This window comes from Diadema setosum, chromosome 10 (genome assembly GCF_964275005.1).
Source record: "Diadema setosum chromosome 10, eeDiaSeto1, whole genome shotgun sequence".
In the NCBI taxonomy this organism is placed as follows: domain Eukaryota; kingdom Metazoa; phylum Echinodermata; class Echinoidea; order Diadematoida; family Diadematidae; genus Diadema; species Diadema setosum.
The window spans coordinates 13,759,424-13,772,938 of NC_092694.1; the positions used below are offsets into that span (position 1 = coordinate 13,759,424).

At 39.9% G+C, this 13,515-nt stretch overlaps 1 protein-coding gene across 1 annotated transcript in view; it reads left to right on the plus strand.

The window, feature by feature from the left end:
* Positions 1 to 428: 428 nt before the first annotated feature.
* LOC140233767 (coiled-coil and C2 domain-containing protein 1-like) overlaps positions 429 to 13,515 on the plus strand; it is a 37,622-nt gene continuing 24,535 nt past the window's right edge. Inside the window, exons 1-11 of the mRNA XM_072313866.1 lie at positions 429 to 497; positions 1,940 to 2,117; positions 4,250 to 4,383; positions 4,964 to 5,215; positions 5,653 to 5,781; positions 7,708 to 7,923; positions 8,578 to 8,676; positions 9,717 to 9,795; positions 10,281 to 10,522; positions 11,564 to 11,852; positions 12,609 to 12,739. Of these exons, the coding sequence (XP_072169967.1) occupies positions 429 to 497; positions 1,940 to 2,117; positions 4,250 to 4,383; positions 4,964 to 5,215; positions 5,653 to 5,781; positions 7,708 to 7,923; positions 8,578 to 8,676; positions 9,717 to 9,795; positions 10,281 to 10,522; positions 11,564 to 11,852; positions 12,609 to 12,739 (1,818 nt within the window). The remainder of the gene's footprint in view (positions 498 to 1,939; positions 2,118 to 4,249; positions 4,384 to 4,963; positions 5,216 to 5,652; positions 5,782 to 7,707; positions 7,924 to 8,577; positions 8,677 to 9,716; positions 9,796 to 10,280; positions 10,523 to 11,563; positions 11,853 to 12,608; positions 12,740 to 13,515) is intronic.

The following is a 13,515-nucleotide window of genomic DNA, read 5'->3' on the forward strand; positions in this document are numbered from 1 at the left end:
AAAAATAACAAAACAATCTTTAATAATGAAATCATAAACAAATCATTTATAGTCTTCGAGATCCAGTAGAACAGAAAACCCACAACGGTTCTCTCAATTTCAGGCTGCACAATGGATTGGCTTCTTCAGGCCTCATTTCGAAAGGGCGTGAAAACAACGAAATTGGCACATTTTTAGTATTCTTGTACGCGTACGGTATAGGTAGCGTCGTGATCTTGCTATTCACATCTCTGATACGAAATAAACTCACACAACAGAGGAATGTAATACACATTACACCCGAGTACGACCCGCGTGGCCGCGTATGCATGACGTATGCGTTTAAAATACATGCGGGAGATGGGATGGGCAGTGTATTAACGCCGTCGTCTATCTGTAAACACAGAGCCTGTATCTATATTTCCTAGGTGACACTCGAGTTGGTCAACATGTTTGGGAGAGGGAAGAAAAGTAGTGGTGGAAACAACCCAGCTAAGTCAGATCAAGTTAGAAAGCAGGTACGTAACGAACATAGTAAATGTCGTAAGATTTTCCTTCGCATTGTTAATTGTACGGTAGCTGCTGCACTGCGCTCCCCGTCACCACTAGCTCGCCTATGGCACCCTATGCTTACGAACTATGACTGTGGATTAGTATGCGCTCCGTCCGGTACATTACAGTACAGACTCTCAGGAGCTCCCCTGCCCTGGCATTAATTAGCCACTCCATTGGCATTGTGACTCGTCACTTAGAAAGCATCTATTCCTTTACGTCTACATATGGGCAACCCTGAATATTAGCTTGGGAAGAGCCCTCTCGATTAGTTAATGTTTTTGACATCGATATGATTAGCCTAAAATATAGGACGTAACCACGTTAGACTCTAATCTGTCCCCTGTCTAATCTGTCCCATGCCATTTGTCAGTGACAGTCAGTGCACAGTGTCAGTGGTCAGTGGCACTGGCAAGTTAGGCGGTCTAATTTACATCTAACGTTACATCTAACCCGTTACTACTACTTGTACTAGTAGTAGATCCACTGTAAGTACATGTAATGTTGTGATCATGTCATTGTCAAACTTTTTTGGTTGAAGGAAAATCCATAGTTGTGACACAGGAGCCTTACTACAAGACAAGTAGAAGAAAAAGAAAATCAATGTGCATGTTCAGGTTTATGCTCATTGTGACATTGCCCTGTACTTAGTTGACATTATTAATAAATAGGTATCTGCATAGCTATTGATTTGTAGGATGTACCGGTAAGTGAAATTGCCTGTTGTAGTGTTGAAAGAACAGAAATATATCCAATTATTATTTAGATTCTGTTACTCTGCTATGTGTGATTGTTACACCTGCTAACAAACATGGTTAAGATTAAGAAGCTGCAACAATTTATGTTGTAAACTGTTACATGTTGTACATGTATTAAATGTACATACGTTGACTGTGTATCAGTGTCCTATCAGTCACCCTGCTGGGGAATGGTCACATGACTTCATCAGACTACTTGTAGATATATCACTCACAAAAAGAAATTAAAATTGCAATGCCAAAGGACTGTCACATGACACGAGCTAAACACCAATGACTTGATGAGGTACAAAACTTTGAATATGGGTACTATGGCCAATACAGAAGTAGGCTTACCACTCACACCAGGTACAGTCTCATGGATGTACATGCAGTGGACTTCTTGAAAGTAACTAAAAATCAGTATTTTATGATATTTTCCCCATTTGTTATTTTCACTTTTGCAGCAGGTCTAGGGTAAAGGGGTGGGGGGGGGGAGGAGTTCCACCTTCAACTCAAGTCCTTCCTGTGTGGTGATCAGTCTCAAGTTTGGGGTAAAAGTTGGGATAAAAATTGTCTGTCATAGATCTCTATGGCTGTAAATCGATACATCATTACATGATATCTCATATGGTGACTTACTTTCCAAATGCTGCACATTGTCATCCCAGAATGTAGACATGTTTGGGATGCCAGACCTCTCGGAGTTCGCGGTGAAAGATGACTTCCATGTCTCCGATGATGTTTTGGAGGCGGAGCTGGCTGCCCTCTTGGATGAGGATGACGATGGCGGGGGTAATGCAAGACCTGCTCGGCGCCAACAGAGACCTGCTCCTGCTAAGCCTGCTGGTAAATAAAAAAGAATTATCCTTCCCCCCCCCCCCCCCATCTCAGAGAGAGGGGGCCTTACAGCAGCAGACAAGCAGATGAATGGTTGCTCAGAAAAACATCTACCAGTACCCAATTTAAAGGACAAGTTCACCTTCATAGACATGAGGGTTGATTGAATGCAGCAATATTAAGTAGAACACATCAGTAAAGATTTGACGAAAATCGGACAATCCGTTCAAAAGTTATGAATTTTTGAAGTTTCTGCTCAGTCATGGCTGGATGAAAAGACTACTATAGCTTGTGATGTCACATGTGTACAACGTTATAAAGAAAGAATAATGAAAATTCAACATATTTCCATTTTTCTCGCATAACAAAAGAACACTCGACTTCTCCCTTTCAGAAGGCAGGGGGAATAATATTACCCTTAATATATGTCAGTAACAAGTCGAGGAAATTTGCACTTTATTCAAAAAGTAAAGTTTTGTGAAATTCTCTTTTTATTTTCCTTATATCGTTGTACACATGTGACATCATACGCTGTAGTAGTCTTCTTATCCAGCAGTGACTGTGCAGATATTTTAAAAATTCATAACTTTTGAACGGATTATCCGATTTTCCTCAAACTTTCACTGATGTGTTCTACTAATATTGCTGCATTCTCTCAATCCTTATGTATATGAAGGTGGACTTGTCCTTTAATGATGAATTTAAATCAATCTCCTGTCTTGTTGATGAGTTTGTTCCATTTCATGTCTGTTGCAACTGTGTCTTGTCAGCTGTCTCTAAAAGCCTGTGCATGTATTTCAAAATATAAAACTTTGGTTTTCTGAAGCGTGGTGCTAAACTACATTTGGATTGTATCTCCCATCCTAAAACTGTGATTACTAAAACTGTGAGACTTGTTTGTTTGGTATTTGTTATAGGGAAATTTTTATTTGAGTTGATAATCTTTTATGCCTACTTTATTTCTGTGAAAGATTGGTTTGAATACAGTTTCAAATATTAAGTACTTGATGTATATCTTTATGTATGAAGAGATGTTTTTTTACAGCCACGAGACATACCAAACTAAAAGCAATCAGCTCATGCATGCAAACTTTATTTCAGCTGTTGAAATGCATTAAATGGGTACACTGCAGTGGGTGCATGGAAGATAATATATCCTCAGAGGAAAAATATATGAATTAAAAAACAATAGTAGATCAGCTTATCACTAAGAAACTGATGACTGACTTCATGTACAATGTCACTTTTTGACTACCCCTTTTTTTTTTTTCTTTGCTGAATTTATCAGTTTGAAGAAAAATAATGTCTGGAAATTTGTGACCCGCTACAACAAAATGGTCCTAATGTCGCGCACGGTCGAAGCCGTGAAAATCGATTTTGAAGTCAGAGCATCAAAATTGGTCAAAACTTACGATTTTCTGAATTTGACATATTATTAGAGTCTGACATGTCTTCTGTCATCTGTCGAAATTTTGAAGCAAAATGATGAAAGGAAAGACCAAAAAATAGCGTTTTTCTGGGCCATGTTTTTTGGCGTTTCAACGAAGCAGAAACTGGTTCGAACATTTGGAGTGAGCGCCACACATAGGCTCCGCCCCTAACAACGACTAGAGTGATCTCATTGGTCAGTTTGCTGCTTGCCGCTAACCGAAGCGTGAAGCTCGCACACTGCCCAGTCGACTGGTGCGTGCTGGCGGGGTGCGCTATGCCCAGCCGCTTCTCCTGCCATCCTGGTCACTGATTGGTCGGTGAGGAGACCGCCGACGCTGTGTTTGAATGAGCATTTCGGGGGTTGCTAGGGCTTACCTTCTATTGTTCGGAGGTGAAAACTGTCTTGCGTGTCCTTTGATTGTGATTGCGTCGCAAGGAGAACTTTTAGAGCGCTTTTCTCGAAACAGTGATTTCCCAGACATATCGACGTGCTCTCTTTTAGACATCGATATCTCCGCAGCCGATTATTTTTATATGATGTGTTATGTATCAATTTAAAGCAGAAAGATTAGGGATTTGTATCATGCAATTTTCAAATAATCGACCTCGCCCGACTTTAGGATCATTTTGTTGTAGCGGGTCACATTTTGTCCCATCTCTCTGTGCCACATGGCTGTGAATTCTTCAAACATTTCTTTCCTCCTTCCAAGTTGACCCAATGCAACAGATAGCTATGATGGCCAATGAAGTGATGAAGGACGTCGACGAGGCAGATGATGATGATGATGATGATGACCTCGACGATGAAGATTTATTGGTGAGTTTTCAAAACATGTCAAATCAAGTCGGTACTGCATCATTATTTAGATACTATTTACAGAAGTTTTTGCAGAAGGCTGTGTGTATGTATTGGCATTATGTAAATAAAGTCCTGAACCATTTTGTGTGTTTTGTATATCAGATTAAATCATCTCCCACAAAATAAGCTGAAGATGTCTCCTTATCAACTATTATAGTGATGAACCTGGCACATTAAAGTATTTTCATCGCACTAAGAAGCGTAATTTTGTGTTACCACTCATTATCTAAAGTGTTTCTACAAGCCTTTTGAAAGACAATTGCCTGATTTAAAAAAGGGAGAGAGAGAGAGAGATAGAGAGAAAAGAATGCAATCCTGTATACACGCTACTTGCTGTTGTCTTTGCCAAAGTCTTCTCACATTTTCATATTTGAGCTTCAAAGTAAATCTCTCATTTGTGTGTATTGAGCGGTTCCTGGGTATTCTGGGACAGACATTTTGGGAAAATGTGTCCTGCAACACCCATATCCTTCAAAAGATTTGATATAGATGTGATTCATTTGCCATCTTGTACCTTTATTTACTTGGTTAAGCTTTCCAAAGTCAATTTTCATTCAACCTGTAGGCAGAACTTGCTGGTATAAGTGGCAGCGCTGAAAAACCGCCACCTAGTCTGAATGTTCCAACCTCCAAAGCAACTCCGAGAACGCCTAGCCCTGGACCACGTCCAGCCGTCGGCCAAACACCCAGTCCTAAACCGAGACCTGCTCCAAGCCCAAAGCCCGACACTGGTCCTGGCCTAGCGCCAGAGCCTACTAGCACGAGGAGGAGTCCTTCCCCAGCGAGAAAACCAGTACCTGCAGGACCAAGCCCAGGTGTAAGCCCTACAGAGCTACACATATACCCCTGGTTGATACACACCCTCTTTTATGTTGGTCCCATGCTAGTCAAATAAGCCACCTACTTCAGCTACTGTAATATTACAATACATTTCTAATGAACACACACATATTGCATCTACACATACACAACTTTTGTCGTTTGTAACTTTAGACTCTCAGGCGATGCAAAAAGATCATACACAGGTACAGTATATAGAAAAAAAGGGTTTTTCTCTTGAAACCTGTAATTATTATAGAATTTCATAACTTTGTTATTTTTAATTTATATATTTTTCACCTATTGAAAGTTTCACCTGTTTTATTTGTTTTAATTCTATCTGTTGATTAGAGTTGCCTTCAAAGTTGAGTGGATTTTTCACTGTAATCTATTCAAACTTCAATACACTGTGATATTTTCTACCTCTACGATCAGACCACTGGTGAACCTACGGATCTGGCATCTCTGCTTCAGCACCGAGCCGGCTGCTACCAACAGGCCATTGCCAGCGCAGAGAGGGCAGAGGAAGGGTCAAAGGTCAGAAGGTACAAGCGACAGCTGAAGGCAAGTTTGCGTCAGTGAAATATTTTATTTGTTTTTGTTTTTTTCACAGAGAATGAAATTGGAGACCTCTTGCAGCATTGATGCACTACTTTTACTGCTAGAAAGGGATGCATGTACATAGGTGAAAGTAGGTTAAACAAATCTGGGATATTTTTTACATCAACCTGTTGAAGACGGGCTGATTTTGCTACAACATGCATTTCCCATCGACACTTGCCCGAGTATACTTGGGACTCGTCCTCAATGGGTTATGTAAGTGCAATCCCTACATGTACTTATTTTCAAGTTGGCTTTATTGCATAGAGTATGGTGAAAAAAACAGAGAGGCTCAAGTTGCATCAAAATCAGACATCAAAAGTTCAGGGCACGTCTGCATTAAAGTGAAATCGACTAATTTGCATGCTTGTTGCGATGGGTATCTCTGTTCAGATTAAATCATGGGAATCTTTGACATTTGCTAATTTTGTGATTTTGTGAGGGATTTATAATGAAACGGTTGCCATTTCATTTCTTCAATTCACTCTGTCAATTTTATAAAATCTATTTGAAAAAGATCTTTCAAGCTATAGATATGGAAATTATGCAAGTATCCCTCTCATTATGGCAGTTCCTAAAGTTTCGAGAATGAATTCATAGGTTTAAATATGTGACCCGCTACAACAAAAGGATCCTAAAGTCGCTGACAGCTGAGCCGAGAAAATCGAGATTGAAGTCACATCATCATCATTGGTCAAAACAATCGGATTTCTGTTTTTGGCATAATTTTATAATCTAATCTTTTGTCTATCATCTACCGAAATTTCAAAGCTAAATGATCAAAAGAAAGGCAAGAAATCTGGGGGGCATTTCATGAAGGAACTTGTCGGATAAAATGTCCGACAAGTCAATTATATCCGACAAGTTCAGAGAAATCAGCCAATCAGACTAAAGAATTTCTCAAAACTTGTCGGATATAATTGACTTGTCAGATATTTGATCCGACAAGTTCCTTCATGAAATGCCCCCCAGCATTTTTCTGGGCCATAATTTTCCGACTTTCAACGTAACAGAAACATGTCCGAAGATTTGGATTTAGCGCCACAGTTAGACTCCGCCCCTAGCAACTAGGGAGTGATCTTATTAGTCAGTGCGCAGCATCCTGATTACTGATTGGTAGTGCGTAGACTGCTGGCGCTAAGCTTGAATGAACATCGCAGAGGTCGCTAGGAGCATACCTTCTATTGTCAAGCGGTGAAAGCTGTCTTGACTCCCCTTGATCATGATACCGTTGGAAGGAAAACTTTGAAGGCGTTTTTCTTGAAACTCTGATTTCCTCAACCACTTGACATGCGCTAATAAAATCATTGATATCTCCGCAACCGAGTACTTTTATGAGTTGTGCTATATATGAAATCAAGTAGAAGAGTAAAGGAATAATGTCATGCCATTTTCAGAAAATTGTCCTCCCCCTACTTTCGGATCCTTTTGTTGTAGCGGGTCACATATATTGAACGGTTTGGAATTGGATGTAAAAGGATCTCCTTTTGTGTACTTAATGTATATAAGTATTAAGTGACCAGCCAATTTACGAATAATAAGCCTAATTTATGTCATAGTCATGCAGAACAATTATAAACATTAGGATAGGGCATCTGATATTCAGTTAGAAATCACTCCCAAGAATAAAACAACAACAACAAAGAAATAAACAAGAAAATTTCGAGAAGAAATCAAAAGAAGTTACCTTCATGAGGCTTTTCCTTGAAAAAAAAAAAAATATGAGGAAAACAAGATTACAGAACATCAGAGTAAAAACAGAAACAAAAGAATGTAAATTTGCAAGGTTCCTGTTTGTCCAAGGAATAGATTAATGATTGGTCTTTGTATTTGATTTGATTAGATTTAGAGGGGAAAGATGATGATTTTCTGTTTGACTTGCTACATCAGGTACTTCAAGACATGCAGAAGAAAGTGAAGCTGGGCAAACCTGTGAATAAAGATGAGATTCCTCCCGAAGTCTACGTGCCAAAGCAGGCAGAGGATGCCCAACCTCCATCCCAGGAAAATGTGCCTGCACCAGCTGCAAGTCAGCCAACCTCCCCTCCAGAACAAGAGGAACCACCTCCTTCTCAGTCTAAGAAGAGAGGTATGCCTCAACTGCCGGTATTTGCAAGTGACTTTAGATGGGGACATTAACAGAAATAAAGGATTTGTCTGTGCATCACAAAACAAACAAAATGTTGCCAGAGTCCATCTCCCAGTGGGCCTGAAAATAAATGTTTTTGGTAAACAGTGTTTTTTTTTTCCTTGTGTGTGTGCGTGTGTGTCTGAGTGTGTATGTGTGTTTTCTGAAGTATTGATCATTCTTTCAGGAAAAAAGAAAAAATGAATATGAGATATCATGTGTACTTAAGGGAGGAATGCTAGTGTTTTGTTTGTTTGTTGTTGTTTTTTCAATGAAGTAGAAATGATGACTTTACTACAGGAGTGAAAGTTTTTGTGTTAGTGGAGTTTTGAGTAAGGTCACAAACCTAAATTCTCCATAATGAAAATTTAATGAAAAGCATGTTCAAATACAAAATTAAACTTTGATATGAAATATCAAAATATATGAAAATCAGCCTTAAAATCGTTGTGTGTGATTCTCATAAAACTTTCACAGCCCTGTTCCTCTGAGTTTATTCTTTTTATCAAAGTCACCTAAAGTTTAGAACATGACATGGATTTTGTATTCAAGTAGCCAGTACAAGGTCAGAAAAGCAAGACTATTTGCATGCCTCAAATTTCCTCCACCCGTCAGACGAGTCACGGCATCAGATGCTGTGTGTCAGACGAGACCAATACAAGATGGCCGCTTTACTAGCCAAGAGGGCAAACGACATGGCTACAGCAGCAGAATACCTTAAGATTTCTAAGGTGAGCCAGAGATCTTGAGTTGTCCAGTTATGCAACGCAACTTTACTACCACTTTTACACCATACTGTAAGAGTAGACATTTTTGCATGAATAATTTTTAATGCTTGGATGGGTAAAGAGAATTTTGTGTGTTTTTGATTTTGCGGAATCAAAATATGAATTTGTGTTACATATAGCAAGCAAAAATAATTGGATGCTCGTAATGAAGTTGCACATCATGCGAAAAGTGTGAAAATTTCCACTTTCACAGTGTGGTGAAACCTTACCATCAGGGTACATGTATTTTGTGGGGGGTTTTTTTTCGGTAACAAGAATAGATGATGCTGAAATTCAGTTTCTCTGCCACTAAATATGAGAAAATGTACACTCCCCACCTCTTCTTTTTTGTTTTGGTAAGTTTTTCACAGTAAGCTGTATTCTACCATAATCTGACCCTATTGTGTTGTGATCTGGAAACTGATGTCCACTGTTAGCCTTCACATTGAGGAGAGTGTGCCCCATTAAAGGCATTGTTTACCATTGGGAGCAGTGATATAAAAATGTCCGAGATATCCCATTTGATGCATATGCTTAGGTTAGTTGAATCACAATACATCCTACCATGTAAAAATTTTGCAATAAAGCCTGACATATAAGAAGATATCTTTATTTTTCTCAATAAACCATAACTGTAGACAGTTTGGTCTTGAAGCACTTAATTGTAACTATTCACATTTTCTGTATTTAACGATACTTAACATTAATTATACTGATTCAAATTTTTACATTGCCTGTTTCTATCCCTAACTCAAATCTTAGAACAGCTAAAGCTGGGTTTTTGTTCCTTCTGCAAATGATAAATTATGCCTTTAATATAAGGCATTAAGGTTGTGCCGTGTATTGTCATAAAATTTTATGGGTGCCATACTGCATTCTGCAGGCAGTAATCGGCAATGAAATGGATTTCTACCCACTGTCTGGATTCTTTGCCTCTGTGTGTGCTTTTTACAGACAAATAAAATTGTTGTCTGTCTGTTTTTTTTAAATGCTTTTCACCCCAGCAATTTGAAGCAGTGATCGGTGCAGTAGAAGCGGGAGAAGAAGTTGACCTTAGTGATATGCCTCCACCCCCTCCATCAGGTAAGACTCTCGGGCCCCTTTAAAACAGACCCCTTTGGTTTTCTTAAATAGGCTATTTGGTTCATAAATACTACTAGGCAGAAAACATTGGATTTTTGTTTGTTTGTTTGTTTGTTTGTTTGTTTGTGTGTGTTTTGTTTTTTTAAAACTAGGTGCCGTTCAGATATGGTGCTTCCCAAGGGGTCATAGGTCAAATGCATGCCACGCCTTTCTCCAATGGGCAAAGGATTAAAGATTAATTTTTTTAAAATTGTGTAATTTTGAGATCATCAAAGGAGAGCAGCTATGTAAGGATGAAGAGTATTCCCTTTGCTTCTCTTCATCTTCTTCTCTACCACTTGTGTCCTTGCCTCCTTCCCCCTCTTATTTGTTATGTAAGAAATATATGGATATAATTATACTACATGTGAGTATATATATTATGTAGCTACTTACTAAAATGCTCTTTTTGTGTTGACTTCCTATTGTCTCAACATCTAATGCAGCTCCCAAGGCCAATGCTTCAGCCCCAGCCCCAGCCCCAGCCCCAGCCCCAGCCCCGCCCTCTCAAGCTCCGGTAGCAGCAGCCCGCCCATCCACTGAAGGAGGAGGAGGAGGGGGGTATGCCCAGCCCAAAACGGACCTTGAAGCTATGCTGCAGAGGAGAGAGAGGTATAGCAGCATGGCCCAGCAAGCCAAGGAGGCACAGAATGACTCCAAGGCGCGCAGAATCGGCAGGATAGTCAAGGTGGGTGACACGGTGGTACTCATGCCCCTGTGTTGCGAGGATATGACATCTAGATTAAGAAACATAAAGATAGCTATAGATATGTAGATAGATAGATAGATAGATAGATAGATAGATAGATAGATAGATAGATAGATAGATAATTAAATAGACAGGTAGATGGAAGGATCGATAGATATATTGTAGATAGATAGACATTAGTTTATTTCATCAAAATGAGAGTGGCTGAATTGTGTGCCATTTATGTAAGTGCACAAACAAAACACTACAATGCACTTCTTCACATTAAACAAAAACAATATGAGCCTTACATGTAACACATTTACTGAAATACAATTTTCGTTCAAAATTGTATTTTACAACAAAAACTAATTACATGTAAAGTAATTACAACTGAAAATTGATTTATGTATTTATTTTATATATCTTTTGTTCATATGGCTAAACTTGCCTCTTTTTTCTTTTGTTGCTACTTTGAAGGAAATGAGAAGGCTGCAGATAGTGGTAATTGTAGCTTTACAGAGGCAGCAGATACATTACTGAAGAACGATCCATGGTGTAGTGAGTCAGTGTAGAATTAAACAGGTTGACCTAACCTGCAAGGAGAGTGAAAAATCTTCAGTTCATGATCACGGCAGAAATGCGTGCACAGGTGTATGGCTCTTTTCCCACTTGTATATATATATTGAGAGAGAATTCTTCATTACTGATATGATGATCCGTGAGTATGTCTCCAAGTTCACAGCGGAGAGACCGTGTATTACATTTTTCTACAATCTCCCTCGCTTTTAATATAGGATTGCATGTATCAATTGCACCCAAGTTAGATTATTGTCACCTTTGGGGAACCTGGTACATTAAAAGCCTGTGCAAAGTCTGTAGTTGGAATGACTTCAAAACATAAAATGAATATGAGGAGATGCAATTTTGGCAAGGTGTGTATATATATGCAGTATGCACAGACTCAAATTTTCTTATTATGTGGTAAGATGAGCTTTGTCAATCTCAGAGTTTTCCCTTACTCTCATCACACCTGTGTAGCAATATGATGACACAATCCGGAAGAAGAAACTGGGCAAACCAGTAGATCTCTCCGAGCTGGCAGCCCTTCCGGAATTTCCACCCTTCCCATCCCAGTCCGGTGGCGAGCAAGCCCCACCCCAAGTGGTCCACACGGTGGCGGGCGGAGCCTCTGCACCAGCGGCTACCAGGCCACCTGCTCCCGGAGGACCCGCTGCCGGGGGACCCAGTGGTCATGGGACCAGGGCATCTCATCAGGCCAGCAGCCAGAGACCTGAGAACTCTGTAGCCGCAAAGAGACCCCAATCAGGTGAGACAGTAGAAAACTAATGGCTCGTTTACACCGAGCACGTTACGGGCAACGGACCAGGTTTTTGCTATGGTACGCCAAAAGGAACCATGTCAGGTTCTGTTAAAAAAAGAATCAGTAATTCAGTATCAAAAATCAAGAACAACAAAATCAAAAGTAGAAGATTGATTTTGTAACAAAATTATCAGCGGGGAAGTGATATTGTAACAGAACCAAACATCATTCCTTTTGGCGCACCACAGCAAAAACCCTGTTCCATGACCCGTGTCGGATTTGGAATAAACGCAGCTTAAGCCCTTATTCATTATTATTGGGTTTTTTTATTTGTTTGGGAATGAGGATGATTTGCAATGTGTAATGTCAATACACAAGATTCTCAAATTTGAGGTCAGTACACAAGCCCATGAAAAGGTTTGATTGCCAAGTGGCAAGACATTGATATCTCGTAAATAAAGGGTTCTTAAATACATGTGTTTTTCTAATTCAGCCATGGTAGGCATGATATGTGTTCCCAAGAAATTGCAGTTCACTGTAAATCCATGACACTAGACCTATATTTGACTTCTCTTATCTTTCTCACTTTTGAGAAGTTGATAGATTGCTGTGATAGCAAGGAGGAAATTACAGAAGAGTTGAAGTTGGCAGAGGAGTTTGGTAGATTTCAAAGAGTGAGATTTCATGCGTGCATAGTCTAATCTCTTTTCCGCTTTTCTTTGCTGCATGTTCTTCCCTCTTGATTGGCTATGTGAACCTCAGCCAAGGAGAGCATGAACCAGAGAAACATTGCTATTCTCAAGAGCAAGATTGCACAGTTCAAGTCACTGGCCCTTGCCGCCAAGCGAAAAGGCGACATGTACGAGGCAAAGCGGCTGCTGAAGATAGCAAAGGTATGTGAGGAGTGCCACCTGCAATCTCTCGGGGCTCACCTGAGTGGGGCTCATTCGGTGCCGATTAGTGTGAAGTGCCCCTCCCCCTCCCCCTGAACATGATAAATAAGCTGGGGCACCCTCTGCATGTGTAGCGATTAGTACCTCCGCCAAGGGAGGAGGTCATGTTTTCGTTACTGTTGGTTTGTTTGTTTGTTTGTCCGTGTGCAAAATAACTCAAAAAATAGTTAACAGATTTGAATGAAACTTACAGGAAGGGTTGAGAATGACACAAGTAACAAATGATTAAATTTTGGTAGTGATCCGATAATTTTTTTGGGAATTTATGAAAAATGTTTGATATTTTGATGAGTAGGGTCAATGAATTTGGGAGTTCAAGATGCGCATTTTTGAGGTTTTCAAACGCGCACTACAGTGCATGCTCTAGTTTCTGCTAGGGTGAGGCGTGCCGCGCAGCTGAGGGGTTTATGACATAACAAAGGCTTCTGTATTGGGAAATCGGGCGATTTTTCAGCATGTATACCTATGGGGGAAATCACTGATTTCTATGGAAGAGCTCAAAGAACTTTTCCCCAGTGTTGGAGAGGAGAAAAATCTCTTAGGGAAGAGCAAGATCATTAGTGGAAAGTAGCTGCTTGGAGGAGGTCTGCGCTCTCAGAGTGCTTTTCTAGTTCTTAATCAATTTTGCACTTCCTTTCTTTTGTTGTTAAACTCAGGGCCTGATTAGAAATCAGATCTGACTACTAAAACAGCCAAATGTTGCGAAAGAGTGTAGT